Source organism: Contarinia nasturtii, unplaced genomic scaffold (genome assembly GCF_009176525.2).
Source record: "Contarinia nasturtii isolate CC-2019 unplaced genomic scaffold, AAFC_CNas_1.1 Cnas_scaffold_695, whole genome shotgun sequence".
Taxonomy (NCBI): Eukaryota; Metazoa; Arthropoda; class Insecta; order Diptera; family Cecidomyiidae; genus Contarinia; species Contarinia nasturtii.
In genome coordinates, this window is record NW_022198046.1 from 2,096,656 (window position 1) to 2,117,845 (window position 21,190).

Genomic DNA, 21,190 nt, shown 5'->3' on the forward strand with positions numbered 1-21,190 from the left:
TTCACAGATTTGCAATGGAAAAATGTTCAATTCAAAATTAATCCATGTTGTGAATGATGATAAGAAAATGTATATTTCTTATTATTTTATGTGACATTGAAGATAGCTTGTATATAATAGGAATGCTATATCACAAATGTCTGTTTTGTCTTCAAATTGAGATAAGGAATAATTATTAATCATAACTTTATGCTGATGTCTTTAGTGTTGTCAAGAACATTCGCATGAACGTGCGCATTTATTTGTTTTCTTACAAGCATAAAGCATTGGATTTATATTTTTTTCTTTCAACTGAAGTGACTATTGTTTCTAAAATGATTCTTTTGCTTTATGAAAATATTTCCGTTTTTTCCGTGCTCATATCAATTTTTGTGCTGTATATAAATGGTCATCCGATCAATTTTTCATGGGAAGGAAATCAAGCCAATTTAACTCAAATTGTAATTATACAAATATATGAACCAGCTAGAATATTCGTGACCTCCAGGAATTTGTCAAAATAAAACTGCAACTTGCCCAAAAACATTTTGCACTTTAACAAATTTTCAGACATTATTTTGAGATATTTTTAGCCAGATGAATCAGCTCAGCCAGATATCGTCAGGAGCTGAAATTGAGTGAAAACAATAGAAGCTACAATCACTATAACAATCACTTTTATTATTTTCACTCCATTTCAGCTCCTGACGATATCTGGCTGAAAACATCTCAACATAATTTCTGAATTTCCTGAGCTCACGAATATTCTAACCGATTCATAAATTCATTAGATTTTTTAAACATCATGTTTCTTTACTATCGGTTTATTCCAACGATGAATTTGTTCATCGATCAAACATATTTTTACACGTGAAAATCAGCTCAGGAAGCTAACGTCAGGCGCTGAAATAGAACAATACAAGTAGAAGTAGCTATATAAACTCCATTGCATTATGTCCATCACAATAACAATCACTTCTATTGTTTTCAATGAAACCTTTCACTCAATATCAGCGCCTGGTGGTAGCTTCCTGAGTTGAATCAGCTGCCTAAAAATATCTCAATATAATGTCTGGAAAAACCGAAATTTTAACAATTATCGTAAACGGCGAAATCGGTCACCTCCGTGCAGTTGTGATAACCTTGGGTTTTTTCTATTATTTCAAGTGTAAAATGTATATTTGATATTTAATCAAATTTATTTATTTTTCATTCGAAATTCTCAATATTTCTGTCAAACAGATGGGTTTTATGCAAAAATTTGGCTACTTGAATTCAAGTGCAAGGTCATCATCAATAGGTGGGTCAACAATAGATACACTGTATCATGAAGATGCCATTGTCGCCGGAATAAAAAATATGCAAAAATTTGGATCATTGAATGAAACGGGAGTTTTGGATGAGCCAACAATTAAGGTCAGCAAACTTAAAAACTTCATTAATCCATATTTAATTATTAAAAATTGAATAAAATTTCGTTAGTTATTGACATCACCTCGATGCGGTGTCGCTGATATTACGAAACATTCATCTGTACTAAATCACAGCCGAGCAAAACGATTTATTCTAGGTTCCAGAGGGTGGATGAAGCGACGACTTACTTACTAGTATTTGTGCAATTATTAAACCAAGAGTTCTTAATAAAAGACTGAATTTTTTCTTTAAGCATTCAAAATTGGTCTCCAAAAGTTGGTGAGGATAAAGTGGCGGAAGGCATGAAGAAAGCATTTAAACTCTGGTCGAAATATTCGAATTTACAATTCGTGCGTGTTTTTGAATCGAATGCCGATATAATTGTGTCGTTTGGTTCAAGGTATCATGGAGATATTTATCCATTTGATGGTCCCGGATCTGTTCTAGCTCATGCATTTTTTCCATATTCATTGGGAAGTTTGGGTGGTGACATTCATTTTGATAACGATGAAAATTGGAAAGAGAACGCATCAAATCTGAATGACGGTGAATTCGTGACATTTTTGAAATTGTTCCATTTGATTTGAATTATTTTCTTTTCAAATAGGTGTTGATTTTACATCGGTTGCCATTCATGAGCTTGGCCACAGTCTTGGCTTGGCCCATTCGCCGATCTTCTCTTCCATCATGTTTCCCTACTATAAAGGACCAGAAGAATCAAAAGAATTGGGATACGATGATATTTTGGCGATGTACGAATTGTACAGTAAGCAACTAGCAAAGTTTATATTTTGTATGCTTTAAAATAATTGTTCTATTTCATGAATTTTACTTGATATCAGTAAAGAACGAACATATTATTAATGATATTATTAATGATACAACAACTGAGGCATCAACATTTACACCCAAAGTGGAAACGGGTTCAGTAAGTACACCGAGAAAAGAACCAACGACAATCCCATCAAGAGAAACTACATCGAGTCCGGAGTGTGATAATGTATGTTCGTTAATTATTAAGGCTGAGAAACATTATTTAATCGAAACTTAATTTCAGCATCACTCCGTATGCAAATCATTCAATCCTACACGAGTTCCGAATTTGTGCGATACTCTTAATTTCGACACGATGGCTTTGTTGCGAGGTGAAATATTTTTATTCAAGAATAAATATGTATGGCGTTTATCCGAAGATTTTCAAGTGCTTCCCGGTTATCCAACGCATTTAAGTGATATTTTTCGAAATATTCCAAGCAATGTACGACGCATTGATGCAGCCTATGAACGAAAAACAGACGGAGCTATTATTTTGTTTGGTGGTATATACAACTAAATGCATTTTTTACTTGAACTCTTTCTCATAAAAGATATTCATGTGTTTTGACAATGAAACAGGCCATAAATACTATATCTACGATGGATATGACTTAATCGAAAATAGCCCACGGCCAATAATCGAATTTGGTTTTGATAATAACATAAATAAGGTGGATGCTGTTATGATCTGGAGTAAAAATAGTCAGACATATTTGTTTAGTGGAAACACATTTATTCGATACAATGAAGAACGCCGTGAAAAAGACGTGGATTATCCAAAAAATTTGGGCGAGAAATGGCATGGCATTCCTAATAACATTGATTCAGCCATTTCAATGACCGATGGCAAAACTTATTTCTTTAAGGGAGATTTATACTGGCTGTATAATAACCAAAAGATTCAACCTGAACAGGGATTTCCACGTCGTACGTCGATCGATTTATTCAAATGTTCAGACAATTAAACATATAGAATCAATTGCAATTTTGCATGTATCTAAAAAAATTTTGTTCATTCAATAAAGATTCTGATAAATAACACTTTTCCTTAATTAAGTTTCTTATCTTTTCTAGTATTTTTATTGCTAGTGTTAGCACTAAATAAAAACATGACATAGTATTTCAACCAGAAATAAATAATTCCCATGCTACAATAAACACTTGTTAGTAACAGTGGTAAAAATGGCAGTCTTCTGTCTAATTTTAGTAAATATTGTAAGCAAAGTTCGTAAAAAAGTAATCCAATCAAGCCAATGATATAGAGTAGTTCATGAATTGGAAAAATACGCTTGTGACATTCTGATGGCCATATACTTCCTCGACCGTTTGAAATGATAAGTATATGTGTCATGAGCAAACTAATTTTAATCACAACTAAATTCGATTTAAAAAGCAGTGGAAATAATGAGAAATACGACACAATTGATAAGAACCCCATATGCTTGTATTCGCTTTGGTTGATTGTCATGAGAATACTGAAAGAAGATTAGAAAAGATTGAATTAAAATGTGGGTCTATTAAAGAGTGTTTTTTCGAACTGAGATAGTGACATAAACTAACCTTAGGGGAATGACTGTCATTAAAATTGCCTTCTCATGAACATGCCAACCGAATAAGAACGATGTGCATCCACAAATCACAATGCCACGAACAAAGTCAAATTTGTTTGTTGACCTGTAAGAAACATTGAAAAATGTCATTTCATATCGCTTCAATTGAATTTAAAATATTACAAAAGCGTACCTATCATAGGCTCCGAATGCAATTTTCATGATGCACGGAATCATAGCCAACATGGTGACCATGAATGTCATATGTGGTTGAATTACAGGCAAAACTTGGTGACTGTATTCTTGAACCAATCCGCCTGTGTTTGAGGAATTTGAAACACTACCCAAGCTAATCGATGCCACTTTGTCGGCAACATTATAAATTGCCCACAAGTTCGGTGCCTGAAATGAATGAAATAATAATTAAAGAAAATTATCACAAAAAGATCTAAAAATAATTACCCAATAGGCATGACATAGTCCCCTTTTGAATGGAAATAAACGTGACAAAACCTATTTGAAATTAATGAAAAGTTTTAGCGCATAATAGTGAATTAATATCGAAAGATTGACGAACCTGCGGCATTTGATGTATGAATGGTCCAAACGACACCACAGTTACCCCAATTGTAATCATTCCCAATTTTGTCAAATTCAGCATTGCTCTTTGGAGCGATGAACTATGCCAGCAATAAACTTTCAACAAATACACAATGTATACCGGGCTTACGTATACAAAGATGTGCTTCATATTCAATAGAACGGCAAAACAAAATGCCGACTTCAAAAACTTTTCTTCGCACATATAGGCTATGCTTAGCAATAAAATTCCGAAGAGAATTCCATTGTACTGAAAATGAATGTGATCAATGATTAACAGGCCGAAATTTCCCAGTAAAACAGCGCTCAAAATACGTTGTTTGGATGCGATAGGAGACATTTGAGTGATACATCTACAAAGTATGAAAATGTTTCATTTAAAATTATTTTCCGTTTGATGAGTTTACCTTTTCGCTCCAATAGCATAGACAATATCGGTGATGATAACCGAAAGACGTTGAAATACTATTGTTTCATTAGATTCATAGTTGAGATTATTCACTTTCAGCATGTTTTCATCGAAGTATTTGGCAAAATTTGACAACGCGTACTCGAAATATGCAAATATTGGAGGATAATCCAATGTCCATTCGCTTGTTGCCTCGACGTACCATTTTGATATTGGTAATGAATGTGTAATTGCCAGCCAATTTCGATGTACCTCAAAATCGGTCGACCGGCTAAAATGAAATACATGAATTTAGTAAGAGAGTTATGAAACAAAAAATGCACTTGGTCATTTTGTGGTGTCTATGGATGAAGGTACTTACTACGCTGGTAAAAACAGCAACTTGATACCGGTAATTAATCCAAATATTGACCAAAACATACCTTCAGTAAATTGAATCTTGTTCAATCTGATGTTTTGTTATGATGTGTCAAAATCTGATGTTATGACACACCCAACGCCATCTAGTGGAAACCATTTTTTGATGACAATGGAATCAATTTTGAAAATGAAATCGCGGAATTTCTCTCTCAGCTAAATAATCCAAACATCGGAATTACTGCATACTTAGACACATTTTTTAGTAAATTCCGTGAATACAGCTTAATGGTAATACGATTGATAATTATGTGCATTGCTATGCACTATTTGTTACTGTATGTCAATATTAAACATGTATGTGTATTATGAAATGATGCGTGTAATAGACTATTGACCTTTTTGTAGTACAATCTGGTACCACACATATGAATGAAATAAAGTTGTAGTTGTGTTTTCTTGTTCGCAAGCGTACCGGCCTTAAGATCTTCTCGAACTCTCCTACAAGTCAGTGACATTCGTGACAGCTATGCAATGTGTACCATTTTTGCATAATTCATTAACATTGTTTTCATAATTCCATTGACATTGAATTTTGTGCGTGTTTATCGCACAAAAATTCTGTTAGAAAATTTATTTGTGACGTCATATTCATTCTTTAGTGTAATTTTCTAACAAAGTGTCGATTATTTTTTAATTTTATAAAATTTGAATAAAGTAATCACGATTCAAAATGGGTAATACATTGACAAAAGTTTGCTGCAGAAAAAGTGCATCTGACGTTAACAAACTTGAAGAGGTTGAATACACACCGAGGTGAGTTTATTGCTTTATTGCCCATAATTTCATGAACAAAAATTATTCCACAGCATGGGATAAGGGATAGTGAACATTTTTAAAGATTTTGATAAAAAAAATTCGTTGTTTAGCAATGGAACACCAAATGGCTGCAAGAAACCCATTGGTAATAAGGATCAGGAAAAGATCAAAATTGATATCGATATTTCAAGGTAAATATTTATATGATCAAAATGGATTGGGATAGTGTTTGTTTAATACACATATGTACATGTAATTATTTACACTTATTTATACAAAGTGCAATTCTGCATCGATACCTGCATAAATATGAATTATTTCCTCTATAACTACGAATCAAATATTAATTTTCTGTTGAAATTTCAGTACGAATACCGAGCTGGATTTTTTAGATGGAGAAGATGAGCAAATGGAAGAACTCAATCCAAATCACTATTACAAAATGAACCACGGGCGACGTGGCTTGGCATTGATATTCAACCATGAACTATTCGAATGTAATAAACCAAGAAATGGATCGAGTGCCGATCGCAATCGATTGCAAACAACACTTGAGTCACTTGACTTCGATGTTAAAATTTTTGAGAATGAAACGGTGTCTGAAATAAGGGGCGTTCTTCAAGAAAGTGAGCAGATTCAAATTCAGAAAACAAAAATTTTGACTGATCTTCAATAATTCTTTCGTTTGTTTTTCAGTCGCTGAAATGGATCATTCGGATTGTGACTGTTTTTTGATTGCTGTTTTAACACACGGTGATTCTGTACCACTGGTTGGTCGTCGCGAACAATACACAACAATATTGACACATGATCTTGTCAGCTACCTCCACGCATACGATAATAAATATCCTTTGCAAATGCTCTGGGAATACTTCACAGATGAAAACTGTCCAACTTTGGCGTCCAAGCCAAGAATTTTTTTCATAGCCGCTTGCCAGGGTTACGACGTTGACGAGGGATATGGTGTGCCAATTGAAAATTATCGGCGACGAAGACCTGGAGGTGATATTGCTATTCCATTTTCATCTGCCAAATATAAACCATTTGATGCCGTCCATATTGATAAAAAAAAGAATTTGCCACAAAAAGATTTTTTAGTTATATTTTCCACAAAATTGGGCTTTTTATCATATCGTGACACTGAACATGGTACTTGGTACATTCAATCTCTCTGTAAAGTACTTAATGAGAAAAAGCATGAATTACATTTTCTTCAAATACTCACGTTAGTCAATCAAAGCGTTGCTATTGATTATCAATCGGGTGAAGTAGCTGCCAAACAAATGCCATGCGTTTTTTCAATGCTCACAAAATTATTATTATTCCCGAAGAAGAAATCACTCAGCGTTGCAGTGTGAGTCTACAGTGGCATCTAAATTGAGATTTTGTTCAAGTTGGGAGAGAGAAATTTATTTTTTATAGTATTATACAATAGCGTTTTTGCTCTGTGCATTTATTTTTTTAAATTTTTTTTTTTATTAGTCGAAATATTTGACGATTGCATTTATGCATGCCTTTTTACCATTTGCAATAAGAACATTACATTGTATTAACTATATATTTTTCACATTTTTATGAGATTTTCATATAAAATATTGTGCACGTATGAACAACGAAAAAGAACAAAAGAAATATTTTTGACCATTTTTTTCTGAAATATAGAACGAATCTCCGTACATTCTCATCGAAATTATTTTATATATAGTTCACAATTTTATTCTAAGGATTAGTAAGATAATGCATACATGATTTATAGTTAGTCAATATTTTTCTTTTAAATTGTAAACAGAATTGTAAACAGAATGCAAAGATTACTAAAATCAATGGCAATCGAAAAAAAAAACATTTTTTATTCATATATTATTATCAACTACTTCAATATACTCTAGTTATGATATTAATTCTTTATCAAAATATTGTAGTTTTAATCGTTTTTAAAAATCGATGTGGTTCTATTAAAAATCTTTTTTAGTGAATTAGTGAATCCAAGAAAATGTCTTTAGAAAAATTGTTGGGAATGAAATAAATCAATTTTTTTTAAATCATATCGAATTTAGTAATAATATGCTCTCTAGCTGTTGTTAAGTCCTTCGGATGACGCCATTTCTTCTTCAAAGTCATTCTCAAATTAAAAAGTCGAAAGTAAAACTTAATCATATTTTAGAACACAAACAAACAAACAAAATAAACGTAAAGCCTTAAACTTAAAATATTTAAAAATTGAACGATGTTAGTTGCATTATTTTTGTGCATTCTTTTACAATAAATCATAATAAATCATGTATTTAAATGAAATTTTCGCCTCCACAAACTTTGCATTCTTTTAATGTGGTTTCTTGTCTCGATGAAAAATAATGATCAAGAATATCCTTTTTAATTCGATCATATTCACCATTTTTGTTATCAAACAATACTTTAATATATTTTTCCAAATTCGTTAGGTTGCCATTACATTTCTTCAAAAGCATTTGAAAACTTTTTTTAATGAATTCATGTTGGGAAAAGTTTTGATTAATAAACTGAGCCACACATTCATTTAAAATTTGTTTAGTAATTCCAAAAAATAACGTGGCCGCTTCGATTGCCAAACGTCGCAAAACATATTGAGCTGATAATGCTAAATTATCCAAAGTCGATTGTATTGGAAATTCAATAAATTTTGTAACGAATATTTGACAACGTTCCTCAATTATCAATGAAATTTTTCTTCCAAGGCTCATTTCTTTTTCTAGGTTTGCACCAAAAATATCATCAAATTGGCAGCACAAACCGAAAATCGAAGAACCATCTGATCTTATCTCATCAACCATCATATCAAAACTGTCATTAGTTAAAGCTGATAGAAAATCGTTGATATTTGTGTTGTTCTGATTTCGAATCATTGATATATAAACCGATTTCAAGTAACAATCGAATGAAAATTCGCGAATTGTCTTACTTTTGGGCATTTCGGCTGATTCAATCACAAATTTTTTTGTTAATTCAAAAAATTTATCCAATGAACTCAGGTTCATAGTTTCCAAAAAGTATTTTAATAACTGATCTATTGCTTTGAATTCTTCTTTGTTGATTAATCCATCTCTTACAAGGATATCAAGAATTGTCTTTAATCGTTCGTCAAAATATTTTTCACATTCCACTTTGACCTTTTGAGAGACGTTTAAATAACCAGTAAAAATAGATTGAATCATCATCGAATTTGCGGTGAATCCATTAATATTTTTCTCGAGAAAGTCAGCACCACTAAATAAATACTTTAATGAACCATCTGAATTGTTGTTTCTTAACATCTTACGAATCGTTTTTGGATTTCGTTGACCACTAACTTCCGTTAATTTTTCGGTTAATTTGAAATTTTTAACTGAAAGTGCAAGTAAAAAGATTTGTGCGCCAAATTGCGCCAAATATACCGTTGAAATTGGTTTTTTTCGACGTAAGTCCGATATAATTGAAATCAATTCATCAGCACAACCAACAGCCTGAAAGCCAATGGAACTGGCACCAACGTAAGTAATTGTTCTTTGTGCGACTTTTGATAATGTTTGTCGATTTAATGCAGCCTGTATGGCAGCTCTTGAACCTACAGCAGCACCAGCTAAAATGTAATCATACAAAAACATAAGTAGTCTTTCTAAATTGGATTGTTCCATCAAAATCTAGATTAGGTAAGCTTACCGCATAAAGCTCCAGATGTGATATTAAAATAAGCTGCTCTTGACTCTTTGTTTTTTATGCCAATGCTTTGATCGTGTTTCTTTCGATCAAATAGCTGATAGACGCTACGTACAGCCGCATAGCCGGCACATGCCACACCTGATAATTTATTTATTTTTTTAATTTGTAAATATAAAATTATTTTAAAAAAACCTAAAATGGAAACTAGCCTGCAAAAGTAGCACCAGTAGCAACAACAGGTGCAAGAGTAACCACTGGTAATAGTCCAACTAATAATACACCAGCCGAACCCAAACTTGCTGCTGTTGATCCGTAATCAAAGTATTTAATAACACCGTCTTTTTGATAGAATATGTCTAATTCAACTTTATTTTCAGTTGTTGCATCATAGAATCCACCCTTGGGTGCAATTATTAAACAATTTCCGTATTTATTCTTTTCACAAAAATTACTCCATGTTTTGTACACACGAGCAAATTCATCAATAAACACAGCACAACAATCTCTTTGATGTTGAGTTTTTTTGAAGCACTTGGGAACTCGATAAATGGGACGGATTGAAAATTTCGTTGACTTTATATCCAATGGATAAGTTATTTGACCTTTTGTGTCATGAACACAGCACACAAATAATTGCGAAATTCTCAAATCATCGCTGCCCGTAAACTTTTTCTGTTCCCAAAGACAATCGGAAAATGAATTGATCTCACTTTCGTTCATATCCGTGTAAAGTTCCACAGTTGACTTAATCATATCCTTTAGCACCTCTTTATTCAACACTTCAGAATAGCCATGTGTTGATTTATCAGTTAAAATAGGTATGAATGATTCGTAAAAATCTTGTTGAATTTTTATGATATCAACAGGACCGTCGTCTTCATCGCCTATTACATCAATCGCACCATCGTCAGCTTCTTCTATTTTTTCCATTTCTTTGATTTTTTTCTATCTTTCACGTCACCAACGTATTTTTCAAATTATATTCAAAAATGATTTTTTTAGGTCGTATACGAGATTAATGTCGAGTTAACAATGAATATAAAAAGAAAAGAAAAATAATTAATTGTTAAATAAAATGATAAAATGGAACAATGTTTGTCGATTTATATGATGTTTAGATGTTAATAAATATATGATAAAATGTCAAAAACACATATGTATATGTGTGTGCAATGCACTCATATATTTATAAATAAATAATGCTTTGTTTAGAAACACTTTCAGTGGTAACCAAGGCGGCTACTGTTTGGTTAAAAACTTGATCGTAGATGGCCTTCGATCTTTAAATTTGTAATCGGTCGCTGTACAAATGAACATACAAATAATGAAATAAAATGTGCTTGTTTGGATAAATTTCGATAGAGAGCGTTGAGGGCATCACACAAGAAATAGTTCTTCATATGGTCGCTGCTGTATATAACAGTTGGTTATGATTTCAGAACTACAATTCCCCTCATTTCCAATGTTGTTATATATTTTACTCATGTCAAATTCGCACTTACGTGTATCACCAATGACAGCCGTCGTTTGTTTTGTGTATTAGTATCAAAGTGTTGTCCATATATCGAAGTGTTGTGTTTGCATCCATGCACTTGATACGGCTTGTATAATTTATTTGTTTTAATTTTTAAATCATATTTATTGTGACAGAAAGTGTGTGTGAAATTTTATCTGGATTCGATTAAAGCTGCCAGAGTTTACCAAAATCAATAATTCAATACATTGCGTACCGATGCAATTAATGCCACGTCGAAGTAATCATTCATTCAATACACGACAATAGTTGAAGTTCAATTGAATTGATAACAATCGAACACGTTGACTACTTTGAAAGCGGAATTTGAAATTGCAAAGTTTTAGGCCGGAGGTTATGATTAGAAACTGAATCGAATACACACACAGAGAGAAAGAAAAAAATGCATGACCAAGGGAAATTTATTATTGCCGCTATTGGTATATTTTGTTCATACTTTTTCTTCGGAGTCGTTCAAGAGAAAATTACCAGAAGTCATTATGGTGATCGAAATGAGGATGGCACCTATGACAAATTCACATTTGCGTTAGTGTTATGTGGAGTGCAGTGCGTGTGGAATTTTATATTTGCTAAAGGTAAAAATTAAAAAAAATATTAAATATACTTAATTGAATTTTACGATTCACGATGCCGTCTTTTTTTTCTCTATTAGGTTTAATGATACTGAAGCCGGAAAGAGAAGATAAAACGCATTATGGTTACTATGCTTGCTCATCGCTAACATATCTTTTGGCCATGGTTAGTTCAAATATGGCATTACGTTGGGTGCCGTATCCGACACAAGTTGTAGGGAAATCAGCAAAACCAATTCCAGTGATGATTTTGGGCGTGCTCATCAGTCATAAACGATATTCAATTCAAAGATACTTTTTCGTGTTAACAATTGTAATTGGTGTTGTGTTATTCATGATGAAAGAAAGCAAAATAAGTGCAGCCTCATCAGCCGAACAGGCTGTCGGCATCGGCGAAGTGCTTTTGATATTAAGTTTATCCATGGATGGATTGACCGGTGCCGTTCAAGAACGAATGAGAGCTGCTCACTCGCCCACCGCTTTACAAATGATGTTTTCAATGAACGCTTGGAGCTCTGGCATTGTTGCTGTTGCAGTCATTTTTACCGGAGAATTATTTGAATTTATTACATTTGCCAGTCGATATCCATATGTTTTGGGAAATCTAGCAATACTTGCTTTAGCTGGATCCCTGGGTCAATTATTCATTTTCATTATGGTATCAAACTTTGGACCATTGGCGTGTTCAGTTGTTACAACTACACGGAAATTTTTCACCGTTCTATTTTCGGTCATTTTCTTTGGCAACGCATTAACATCACGACAATGGATTGGCACATTCTTAGTATTTTTAGGACTATTTGCAGATGCAGCTTTTGGTAAAAGTTCACCGAAAAAAACTGAGAAAATCGAAAAAGACCAAGAAAAACTATTGTCCAATAAGTAAATTATAGCACAAATCGATACGGAAAATTGATTCAATCACCAAATGATTTCATCACCGTCATTAACCATTCTCAAATGATTTCCAATGATAAACATTAATCGAACGATTCAATGCTCATAATACCATCGAATCAATTTCTCTTGAATAAATTCATTATTTAAAATGTACTAGGTAACAACTTATGACACGGAAAATATACATTACAATACATTCGAATGTAAATTTAAATCAAAAAGAATATATTTAACTGAAAGGATGAGAAAAAAAATCTTTATGCTTTTGAAATAAATTTTTTGCAAAAGAAAATTTCAATGAATTTTGAATTATTTTTAGTGATAACTATCAGTTTTTATCATTTGTCAACAATTTATTTCATTTTTAAATTCATTTTGTTAGAAAAAAGTAATCTCAAAAAGAAAGAAATTTGTTTCAAAAAAGGTTTATTATACCAGCTCAGACTTTGCACGTTTGGTTTGTGCCGTGGCTAACAGACTTTGACATTTCTCCAAAAAGTGTGGTTCATGACAGATTTCAATATATACTGCTTGCTTCAATATGGCGTCGTAGAGTGTCATTATAGTGATAAAATTTGCTAAATGCGTTCTACTGAAAAAGACGAAAATAACATTTTTTTTAAAAATATTTCTGTGTAATCGCTCATAGAATCGCTTCTGAGTGCAAAAAAAATTGTTATAAAACCAATATAAAAGTTTGAAACCCAGAAAATTGTGCATTATAAGTAATTTTCGAATTTCGTCACATACTGCGTGATAAAAAAAAAGTTTTTGTTTGTTAAAGCCACCGAAGGGCGTCATCGCTACATAATAAATTCGCATTAAAATGGGTCAACGTAAGTGTTGTGTTCCTGAATGCAAATCATCATCCCATTTACCAGAATGCAGTGAGATGAAATTTCACGCATTTCCAACAAACAATGCTACACGAAATATTTGGTTGAAAAATTGCCGCATCGATCAAATTCGTTCAATAACAAAAAACAATGTGGTGTGTTCGAAACATTTCCATGATTCAGACTATCAAGTAACGAAAAATGATCGACGAATGCTGGGTGTAAATGCAGTTCCAACAGTTTTCTCATGGGGTAATGAGAAATCATTTTCCGAGCATATGGACACATCAGAAGCAATACCGGATACATCGGCGAATGAATCGGCGACCAAAACAACAGAGATTCCAAGCGATAATACTGCGGTGACGAAGTCAAAGAAAATGAGTTCACGTTCACAAGCGAACATCGCTGATGACAAACAACGATCGGCTAGTGCTGAAGAGCAATCTTCAACCAGTGCTAACAAAAAAGTGAACAAAGTAAGGAAATCATTGGATTTATCAAACACATCTGATAAAACACCGAGCAAAGACAATGTTATTAAGTCGCCAAGCAAGAAATTTGACATTGCCATGCAACTGACGCCTGGTGCAAAAGTTGAAGCACAAGATTTGACAGGAAGTTGGCACAATGCCAGTGTAGTCGAAGTGGATCAGGGCGAACAAGAGGTCTTAATCAATTTCGAAAAAACTGTGAAAGGAAAAGGTGCTAGTGGGTAAGTAGAGTGAAGGTTATTCACTGAATAATTCAAATTTGAAAGAAATAATTCAACTTTACACTGAACAATCATTTATAGATTCAAGTTGAACGAAGAATGGATTGCGATGGACAGCACCCGATTACGAATACCAGTTCAGGTAACATTCAAAGAGGGTGATCGATGTTTGGCTCGTTGGACTGATTCAAGGAAATTTCCAGCAACTGTGGTTAGACCATTGGATAACAGTAAGCATTCAACACTTCATAAAGTCAATGTTGATTCTCATATTTTTATTGAAAATGTCAAACCATCATATTGAACTTTTTTTTAGACAAATACGAAGTACTGTTCGATGATGGTCTCGTAAAATACGTCAAAGGAATCCATATGTCAAAAACAAAGCGTACAGCAAGTGAAAAGGCGTCACAATCATGTGATTCACCAACTATACTAGGAGCACCGGTGACTCCAGTAGTGACACCCATTCAACCCATCATCAGAAAACCATTCAAAATCAATCCAATTCCGAAATTCGATTTGAGTAAATTCAATCTACCCGAAATACCGGAAGGTGAATGGTGTTGTCCATGGATTAACGACACACCGATTGGTGATGAGGGTTTTTTGTTGAATGCAGACGGTACAAAACGTCCAACAGTTTTAGTGCAAGATAAAAGATTACCGGCCGGATGGACAAAACATTTGTATCAACGTTCAAGCACATCAGGCAAATGGGACGTTGTACTGGTTGGCCCGAATAATAACAAACGCTTTCGTTCGAAGAATGATGTCAAATTATATCTAGAAGAAATCGGTCAACCATACAATCTTGATATTTATGACTTTAGCATTCACAAACGTCGTGCTAAAGATGTTGGTGTTTATGTTTTCACTAATGATTATGTGCCGCCGGTGATTCCAAAACCATCATCTGATTTCAAGTTGGACTCGAGTCTGGATTCGTCGTTTCAACAAGAACCATTCACCGGTTTCACACCAAATGAATCGACATCAACAATTCTATCGAAAATAACAAAAGAAATAAAGGCCGAAACGAGTACACCAATCAAAACCGAACCAAATACGTCTGCATTGGAGGAAGGTTTCACTTATGTTGGTGCATTGAAAGTTAAATTGGTCGATAATTTGTTTCAGTGTCCCAAAGATGACTGCAAGAAAAATTTCCGCAAAGAAAATCATTTACAAATTCATGTGAAACATTATCACCAAGAATTATCACAACAACTTGGCGCTTGCCCAAATATGACTGAGCTCGCCTATTTCCGTACGATGGGAACATCGATCGATGAATCATCGCCGAAAAATCAAATTCCCAATTCGCAATTCTTTGAAAAAACATACACATCGGAAATGAGAACCGTTCGCAAATCATTATCACCAACTCGCATTAAAGTCGAACCGAAGACAGAAGAGCCATCAACATCATCACAAATGATCATTGATGAGACAACAAATGAAGGATTGAAGCGTAAATTGACCACAAATCAGGGCAGTCCTGAAATCAAAGAAAAACGAAAACCATCCGCCACCGATAAAGTAAATCCACCAGAATTTTCGGCAAATAACAGCAAAGACTTTAAATTGGACGATATTGAAATGGGAGCCATAGTTTCGACGCCAGTGAAGAAATCAGAAAGTAAATCTGCAATAGATTCAAAGCCAACTGTGCAAAAAGCAATAATACCACGTTTTAAAATCGGTAACATGTCAAAACTGAAAGGCAAAAAGACTTCGCCCCGAAAAGGAAAAACATTTAAAAAGAAATTCAAAAAATTCAACAAAGATTTCAAACGAAAAAGCTACGAAGTTTTTGGCAATCGATTGCCAATACAACGCGACAGTGGTATATTTGGCGGTAGTTTTTCACGTCAATCACGACCGAATCGATTGAAATTTTTACAGTACTCATCAACCGATTCCAATTCAGAGAGTTCAATAATGGATCCAAATTTCCAACAACGATCCGGGTCACAGTATGTCGATGAAAACGGGGAAATTATTAAAATTGTACGAATGCGCCAAGAGGAAATCATTAACTGTGTGTGCAAGTATGGCGAAGAAGATGGTTTAATGATTCAGTGTGAATTATGTTTGTGCTGGCAACACGGTGGATGTAACAACATCGAAAAAGAAAGTGAAGTACCGGAGAAATATGTGTGTTGGATATGCCGACATCCAGACAATATCCGCGAATCAATGAGATATGTTCATGATCAGGATTGGTTGTATGATGGAAAACTATTTCATGCAAACTATCATCAGCCAAGTCGTCAAGCGGCCATGCGTTCTGACATTCTCAAACAAAGTCATACACTCACCGGCAATCTTTTGGAACTGAAGCGTTCACTGCACAGTTTAAATGTAAAGATAAACATTGCATCGAATAAAGATCATCCAAAATTATATTTGTGGTCAAAGAAATGGGAACAAAGTCCACCGAGAAATGCTGAAGCAAACGTAGAAACGAAGGTTGAACCTAAGCCAGCCATTCAAGCACAACATTTAACAGTCACCGAAGTTAAGAATGAAACGGAACCGAATCCGGAGTCAAATACATCGCAGAAATGTACTGAGAATGAAAGTAATTTGATAAAAGAGGAAGAACCAACAGAGAAAACGAATTCTACCGCAAATGAAACTGAAAGTGTACTAAAGAATGAGACAACACCAATTGAAAATAAAGCAGATAATGACGTTAAAACTGAAACAAAGAACAAAGCAACAACACAACAACCGATTAAACAAGCAGTCATACCGAAAAATGTCGTTCGACCAACACCAAACATACCCAAACCAGAAGCCGCCATTGATTCGGTTGAATGTCAGCATCGCCTTTTAGAACACGTACAAAAGGAACAAAATACAATTCTATCGCGTATGCAAACCATCGACGCACAGATTGTTGGTCAGTATTTTAGTGATTAGTTCACATTTAAATTCGAGTGACTGTGATGATTTTTCCTTTATTAATCAATCTTTTTTTTTTTCAATTTACTATTACAGCTCTTGAATCAATGGATGATCATCCCTATACAAATACAGACGCCGACTTTGCCAAAACCAGTCAAACCATACGGATGCTCTTGAATGATCTTGCTAAAATGAAAAAATTGGCTACAATCAATAGAATAAGTCGCAAAGATCCACATGCACCATTATACAATTCCATTGAACCGTCACATTTCATATAAATACGCTCATAAAAATAAGTCACTTTATTAAGTTTAAAACATTTTGGCCTGTAAAATGAACAAAAAAATAAATTCTGTGAATTTTAAAACAAAATATACATACATTGTTATTCTGAGAGTCTGTTCCCAGCAAACAAATTTGTAATGTTTTTAGTACATTCTAACGTTGAAAAATGTAACGTTTTGGCCCATTCTGGTGGTCATTTTCGTGTCAAATGGAACGGAGATTATATGCATAGTTTCAACGAATTCCAATGGAATGGATCCACTTGTTTCTTTCACTTCCAATAATATTTCATTTGACAACATAATGTGAACACAACCCAATACATTAAGTTTTATATTGAAAATACAAATCTTACGCTCAAATAAAAAAATAAACAATTTATTCGGAAAGAGATTTGCATAATTTAATTTAAAACTCTGCAGAAGAACTCTTTTATACGTCATTTATTGCATTTAATTTTCTTTATTTGTGGAATTATTATTTTGAATTTTCGAAATGCAACTGACATCTTTCTGACATTTTTCTATCCGCGCGGTGTATATGTGTCAAACCAAATCCAGTTGTTAGTATAAACAACTTTTGCACCAACCGATTTTGTTTACAATAAAACTTTGTTTTGTTTTCAACAGGATTTCTTGTGAATTATATGAGAGTGTTTGAAGCGTGGTTTGGGCGATCAATTGGTTTTATTGTCATTTCAAAAACGATTTTGTGTGTTCAGAATGCTGTTCCCTGTGGAATGGATATATTCACAGTTGGTTTTGTGACTGTCTTTGTTTTAATTTCGAAATAACAGAGTGTTGATAAAATTAACTGTGAATATTCCAACAACATTTCGATCGGCAAAATATTTGATGTCACGTTGGAAATAAATTTCATCATTCGATTTAGAATACAGAGTCCTTTGTTGAGGTAAGACTTGATATTTATAATGCGCTCTTCATTACTGTTTCATTTAATTTGTGATAGAAGTGTTTATATCTTATTGTGTTTGTGATCTATGCTATATTTGGTGTATTTTTTTCTTTAATTTTTGTACAATAGATCTGTCACGATGAGAAGAAAGAGAGCCAAGAATGGGCGCAGTACGTCGTTGAAGATGACTCTAAATCAAGTGCTGAGGGAAGAGTATCGTGCACCATTCATCGATCAGGTCACATACTGGTGCCTTTCGGCCACAATGATTACGACTCTGGCGTCATTACTGTTTTTGTTCAAAGCAAACAAAGCCTTTGACGATGAAAATGTTCGATTTTTTAAAAGTGAATCAGATGAATACACGAATGATGAATTCAATAAATACGTGAATGGTGTAATTGGTGAATGTTTCACCTCGGTATTACAAGAAAATTACCACAAATTACCGCTTGCATTTCGACGAACTGTGGAGCAAGCATGTCCTGATTTTCTTCGTCCAGAAAATTGGCCAGCTCGCGAGGGCATGGGGAACGCATTCAATCATCTCATCACTCAGTACATAACAAACGTGAAAAATAACATCAAAGTATGGGCATTCAGTCGCATCAAGAAATTTTTCACACTAAAGCGCTACGAACTGAATGTGAATCGACAAGGAAATCTCATCACTGAATTGGATGTAAAACGTGCGACGAAGATCGTAATGTTCCAAAGTAGAGTCGAGAGAAACGCGAACATCGATCTTCTATTAAACGAAGCAGCAGGCATTGGATTGCCAATCAATGTACACTTCCAGAATCTCATTCGTGATCGCTGGTTCCAAACCATCCCAATATTTATAAACATTCAGCGACAAATTTTCGATTTTCACACGAAATATGAAATGTTGAAACAACGCTGGTTCCAATATCGACGCGATCCGAACAACAATGTCATGCCGACCACTCCACTCCCGCCAAAAATAAAGAATTTTTTAGTAATTCCAGTCCACGATTTCGATATGAAACATATCCGCATCGATATCCATCTTTTTTATTTCATTGCGAGAAAATTTGGAGTATTGAAATTGGCAAAAGGAAAACGCGGTCAGCCAATAAACATTGAAAAAACTGAATACGATAGCAATCCAGCTATCTATTGGGATTTAATATTTGACCTGCCAAAAATTTCGAAACTTGGAAATGGTAAGGAATTCGATTTTGCTGTGGCAACCGATAGTGTGGCAGTTTCGTTATGTTTCGTGAAGCCTGAACGCAATACACCAGAACTTGATAACAACACCATCAAAGAGAAGTACAATAATTTTGAGTTTGATTATGTGCTTGGAATCGACCCAGGAGTTCGTACATGGAACGCCACCGTTCGCAAACACGTTCGATCCGGCAACGAGGTAAAAAACAATAAATTCATTCTTTATTTATTATTTGTTTACTTCTATGATTTTTTGTTCGTAAATCTTAGGAAAACATCACAATTGATGGTCCAAAATACCATTTCAAAGCGAAATATGGCAAACGCAAGCGTAAATCCGATCAATGGACTGAATTGTTGCAAAAACAACGGGAGCTCGACTATAAACGCTATGCATTTTTTCCATCGCCGAAAGGACGTTCACATTGGATGTGTTACATCGCTTATTATGTGAAAATGATGAAACCAGCTATGGCGGTGTACACAACAAGAAAGTTTATTCGACTCCGTCTCGATAAATACATCGAAGAGAATCGGGCCAGTGACAAAATCGCGGCATCACTGACGAAAAAAAAGTCGGCGCTCGTTTTTATTGGTGCAGCTCAAATAGCTCCAAACTCACCAATTGGTATTAAAAAGCGATTGCGATGCCCGGGATTACGACGACTATTGAACAGTTTCAAGAAGTTGGGAAATTGTATTGTACGATTGGTCGACGAATACAATACATCGCAAACTTGTGCAAAATGTTTCCGGCCATTCGATCGACGAACCAAAAGCGATCGATACAAAGTTTGTCAGCATTGTATTCCAAGTGAAGATGAGTCATCGCAATGGAATTTACCGAACGTCATTATCACCATGAAAAGCAACCGAGTGTACCAACAATTGCGTAAATATGCAGTTGATTTTGTTAATCGATTGAATGCAGTCAACCCAGATCATATTCCAATGGATTCAGATGGTTTAGTGTCAAAACTTCAAGTATGTTTCAAAAACTGGCAACTAAACACTGGCATTTGGAAAGATGATCAAGCTCCATTTCAATTGAAAACTGTTTGGCACCGGGATATCGTTGCAGCCAAGAACATCATGTACAAAGGTGAAAAAATATCACTGAAATTAAAAATGTTTAAGAATGTTTTGGCTAACAATTTGTTGTTTACGATTTTGTTTTTAGGTCTTTTTACGGTGTTGGGATTGGACATTCATCCGCAACTATTGAGACCACAGAATCAAAATGCTGCCGTACAAAATCAAGCAGCTGACGATGAGGATTCCAGTGACGATGAGGACTACGTTTATGTTCTCGATGTTTCCGATGACGACCAGTTTTAATTACATGTAGCATTAAGATTTCTTTTTAAATAATATTATTGTAACGTTTTGTTACTATGCTGGGCTTGAGTTTTGTGGCCTTGACCGAAGTACGGGCAGTTCGGTATATAAAATAACCCGTAGGTGAGTATCATTTATTGAACTGAACCGATAGTATATTGATGTTGATTCATACTTAGTAACTGAGTTTATTTTTTCTCTTTTTTCTTTCCATTGCGACGTTGAAAATGACTGAAACTACACTCAAATCCGACCCCAATATTGACCGTCAACATATGCCCGATAATGGATGAATTTGCCACAACAAATGTTTTATAATGGATGAATTTGCCACAATATTGTAATAGAAAGGAAATCAAATAGA

The 21,190-nt window shown here is 34.2% G+C and overlaps 7 protein-coding genes across 8 annotated transcripts; 5 read left to right on the plus strand and 2 right to left on the minus strand.

Annotated features, from left to right (window-relative positions):
* The first annotated feature begins 236 nt into the window (after positions 1–236).
* Positions 237–3,260, plus strand: LOC116340650 (matrix metalloproteinase-2-like). The gene is made up of 8 exons (XM_031767247.1): positions 237–440; positions 1,222–1,395; positions 1,462–1,586; positions 1,646–1,938; positions 2,000–2,158; positions 2,235–2,392; positions 2,450–2,711; positions 2,788–3,260. Exons 1-8 carry the CDS (start codon positions 315–317, stop codon positions 3,171–3,173), a joined length of 1,683 nt encoding a protein of 560 aa, XP_031623107.1. The 5' UTR covers positions 237–314; the 3' UTR covers positions 3,174–3,260.
* On the minus strand, positions 2,921–5,221 carry LOC116340651 (probable dolichyl pyrophosphate Glc1Man9GlcNAc2 alpha-1,3-glucosyltransferase). Its single transcript, XM_031767248.1, has 7 exons — positions 5,129–5,221; positions 4,766–5,038; positions 4,336–4,711; positions 4,221–4,271; positions 3,952–4,160; positions 3,769–3,882; positions 2,921–3,683 (listed from the first exon to the last, which is right to left on the minus strand). The coding sequence occupies exons 1-7, from the start codon at positions 5,185–5,187 to the stop codon at positions 3,257–3,259; spliced, it is 1,509 nt and encodes a 502-aa protein (XP_031623108.1). The 5' UTR covers positions 5,188–5,221; the 3' UTR covers positions 2,921–3,256.
* A 429-nt stretch (positions 5,222–5,650) lies between these two features.
* Positions 5,651–8,167, plus strand: LOC116340652 (caspase-1-like). Its single transcript, XM_031767249.1, has 4 exons — positions 5,651–5,940; positions 6,054–6,134; positions 6,310–6,569; positions 6,640–8,167. Exons 1-4 carry the CDS (start codon positions 5,858–5,860, stop codon positions 7,299–7,301), a joined length of 1,086 nt encoding a protein of 361 aa, XP_031623109.1. The 5' UTR covers positions 5,651–5,857; the 3' UTR covers positions 7,302–8,167.
* On the minus strand, positions 7,436–11,369 carry LOC116340649. 2 transcript variants are annotated; one of them, XM_031767246.1, is made up of 4 exons: positions 11,121–11,369; positions 9,828–10,563; positions 9,619–9,756; positions 7,436–9,538 (listed from the first exon to the last, which is right to left on the minus strand). In XM_031767246.1, the coding sequence occupies exons 2-4, from the start codon at positions 10,546–10,548 to the stop codon at positions 8,229–8,231; spliced, it is 2,169 nt and encodes a 722-aa protein (XP_031623106.1). In that variant the 5' UTR covers positions 10,549–10,563; positions 11,121–11,369; the 3' UTR covers positions 7,436–8,228. The 2 variants fall into 2 exon arrangements, with proteins under 2 accessions (XP_031623106.1, XP_031623104.1); XM_031767244.1 differs by lacking the exon at positions 11,121–11,369 and having other exon boundaries at positions 9,828–10,898.
* LOC116340653 (solute carrier family 35 member B1 homolog) lies at positions 11,147–12,919 on the plus strand. The gene is made up of 2 exons (XM_031767250.1): positions 11,147–11,727; positions 11,805–12,919. The coding sequence occupies exons 1-2, from the start codon at positions 11,535–11,537 to the stop codon at positions 12,608–12,610; spliced, it is 999 nt and encodes a 332-aa protein (XP_031623110.1). The 5' UTR covers positions 11,147–11,534; the 3' UTR covers positions 12,611–12,919.
* Positions 12,920–13,178: 259 nt separating this feature from the next.
* On the plus strand, positions 13,179–17,581 carry LOC116341111 (PHD finger protein 20-like protein 1). The gene is made up of 4 exons (XM_031767983.1): positions 13,179–14,175; positions 14,257–14,405; positions 14,492–17,086; positions 17,185–17,581. The coding sequence occupies exons 1-4, from the start codon at positions 13,451–13,453 to the stop codon at positions 17,370–17,372; spliced, it is 3,657 nt and encodes a 1,218-aa protein (XP_031623843.1). The 5' UTR covers positions 13,179–13,450; the 3' UTR covers positions 17,373–17,581.
* Positions 17,582–19,180: 1,599 nt separating this feature from the next.
* Positions 19,181–21,122, plus strand: LOC116340542. Its single transcript, XM_031767094.1, has 3 exons — positions 19,181–19,687; positions 19,759–20,590; positions 20,669–21,122. The coding sequence occupies exons 1-3, from the start codon at positions 19,181–19,183 to the stop codon at positions 20,824–20,826; spliced, it is 1,497 nt and encodes a 498-aa protein (XP_031622954.1). The 3' UTR covers positions 20,827–21,122.
* The last annotated feature ends 68 nt before the right edge of the window (positions 21,123–21,190 follow it).

What these genes read in the sequence shown, in the direction of transcription:
- LOC116340650 (XM_031767247.1), top strand. Translation starts at nt 315, where the DNA reads ATGATTCTTTTGCTTTATGAAAATATTTCCGTTTTTTCCGTGCTCATA. An exon ending in AAGCCAATTTAACTCAAATT is followed by an intron (nt 441 to 1,221) that starts GTAATTATACAA and finishes TCTGTCAAACAG; the next exon opens with ATGGGTTTTATGCAAAAATT. An exon ending in AGCTATTATTTTGTTTGGTG is followed by an intron (nt 2,712 to 2,787) that starts GTATATACAACT and finishes ACAATGAAACAG; the next exon opens with GCCATAAATACTATATCTAC.
- LOC116340651 (XM_031767248.1), bottom strand. Translation starts at nt 5,187, where the DNA reads ATGTTTTGGTCAATATTTGGATTAATTACCGGTATCAAGTTGCTGTTT. An exon ending in TATGCTATTGGAGCGAAAAG is followed by an intron (nt 4,712 to 4,765) that starts GTAAACTCATCA and finishes CATACTTTGTAG; the next exon opens with ATGTATCACTCAAATGTCTC. An exon ending in GCATTCGGAGCCTATGATAG is followed by an intron (nt 3,883 to 3,951) that starts GTACGCTTTTGT and finishes TGTTTCTTACAG; the next exon opens with GTCAACAAACAAATTTGACT.
- LOC116340652 (XM_031767249.1), top strand. Translation starts at nt 5,858, where the DNA reads ATGGGTAATACATTGACAAAAGTTTGCTGCAGAAAAAGTGCATCTGAC. An exon ending in GAGGTTGAATACACACCGAG is followed by an intron (nt 5,941 to 6,053) that starts GTGAGTTTATTG and finishes TTCGTTGTTTAG; the next exon opens with CAATGGAACACCAAATGGCT. An exon ending in AAGGGGCGTTCTTCAAGAAA is followed by an intron (nt 6,570 to 6,639) that starts GTGAGCAGATTC and finishes TTTGTTTTTCAG; the next exon opens with TCGCTGAAATGGATCATTCG.
- LOC116340649 (XM_031767246.1), bottom strand. Translation starts at nt 10,548, where the DNA reads ATGGAAAAAATAGAAGAAGCTGACGATGGTGCGATTGATGTAATAGGC. An exon ending in TACTGGTGCTACTTTTGCAG is followed by an intron (nt 9,757 to 9,827) that starts GCTAGTTTCCAT and finishes ATAAATTATCAG; the next exon opens with GTGTGGCATGTGCCGGCTAT. An exon ending in CACATCTGGAGCTTTATGCG is followed by an intron (nt 9,539 to 9,618) that starts GTAAGCTTACCT and finishes ATTACATTTTAG; the next exon opens with CTGGTGCTGCTGTAGGTTCA.
- LOC116340653 (XM_031767250.1), top strand. Translation starts at nt 11,535, where the DNA reads ATGCATGACCAAGGGAAATTTATTATTGCCGCTATTGGTATATTTTGT. An exon ending in GAATTTTATATTTGCTAAAG is followed by an intron (nt 11,728 to 11,804) that starts GTAAAAATTAAA and finishes TTTCTCTATTAG; the next exon opens with GTTTAATGATACTGAAGCCG.
- LOC116341111 (XM_031767983.1), top strand. Translation starts at nt 13,451, where the DNA reads ATGGGTCAACGTAAGTGTTGTGTTCCTGAATGCAAATCATCATCCCAT. An exon ending in AAAGGAAAAGGTGCTAGTGG is followed by an intron (nt 14,176 to 14,256) that starts GTAAGTAGAGTG and finishes AATCATTTATAG; the next exon opens with ATTCAAGTTGAACGAAGAAT. An exon ending in GGTTAGACCATTGGATAACA is followed by an intron (nt 14,406 to 14,491) that starts GTAAGCATTCAA and finishes ACTTTTTTTTAG; the next exon opens with ACAAATACGAAGTACTGTTC.
- LOC116340542 (XM_031767094.1), top strand. Translation starts at nt 19,181, where the DNA reads ATGTTGAAACAACGCTGGTTCCAATATCGACGCGATCCGAACAACAAT. An exon ending in ACGTTCGATCCGGCAACGAG is followed by an intron (nt 19,688 to 19,758) that starts GTAAAAAACAAT and finishes CGTAAATCTTAG; the next exon opens with GAAAACATCACAATTGATGG. An exon ending in CAAGAACATCATGTACAAAG is followed by an intron (nt 20,591 to 20,668) that starts GTGAAAAAATAT and finishes TTTTGTTTTTAG; the next exon opens with GTCTTTTTACGGTGTTGGGA.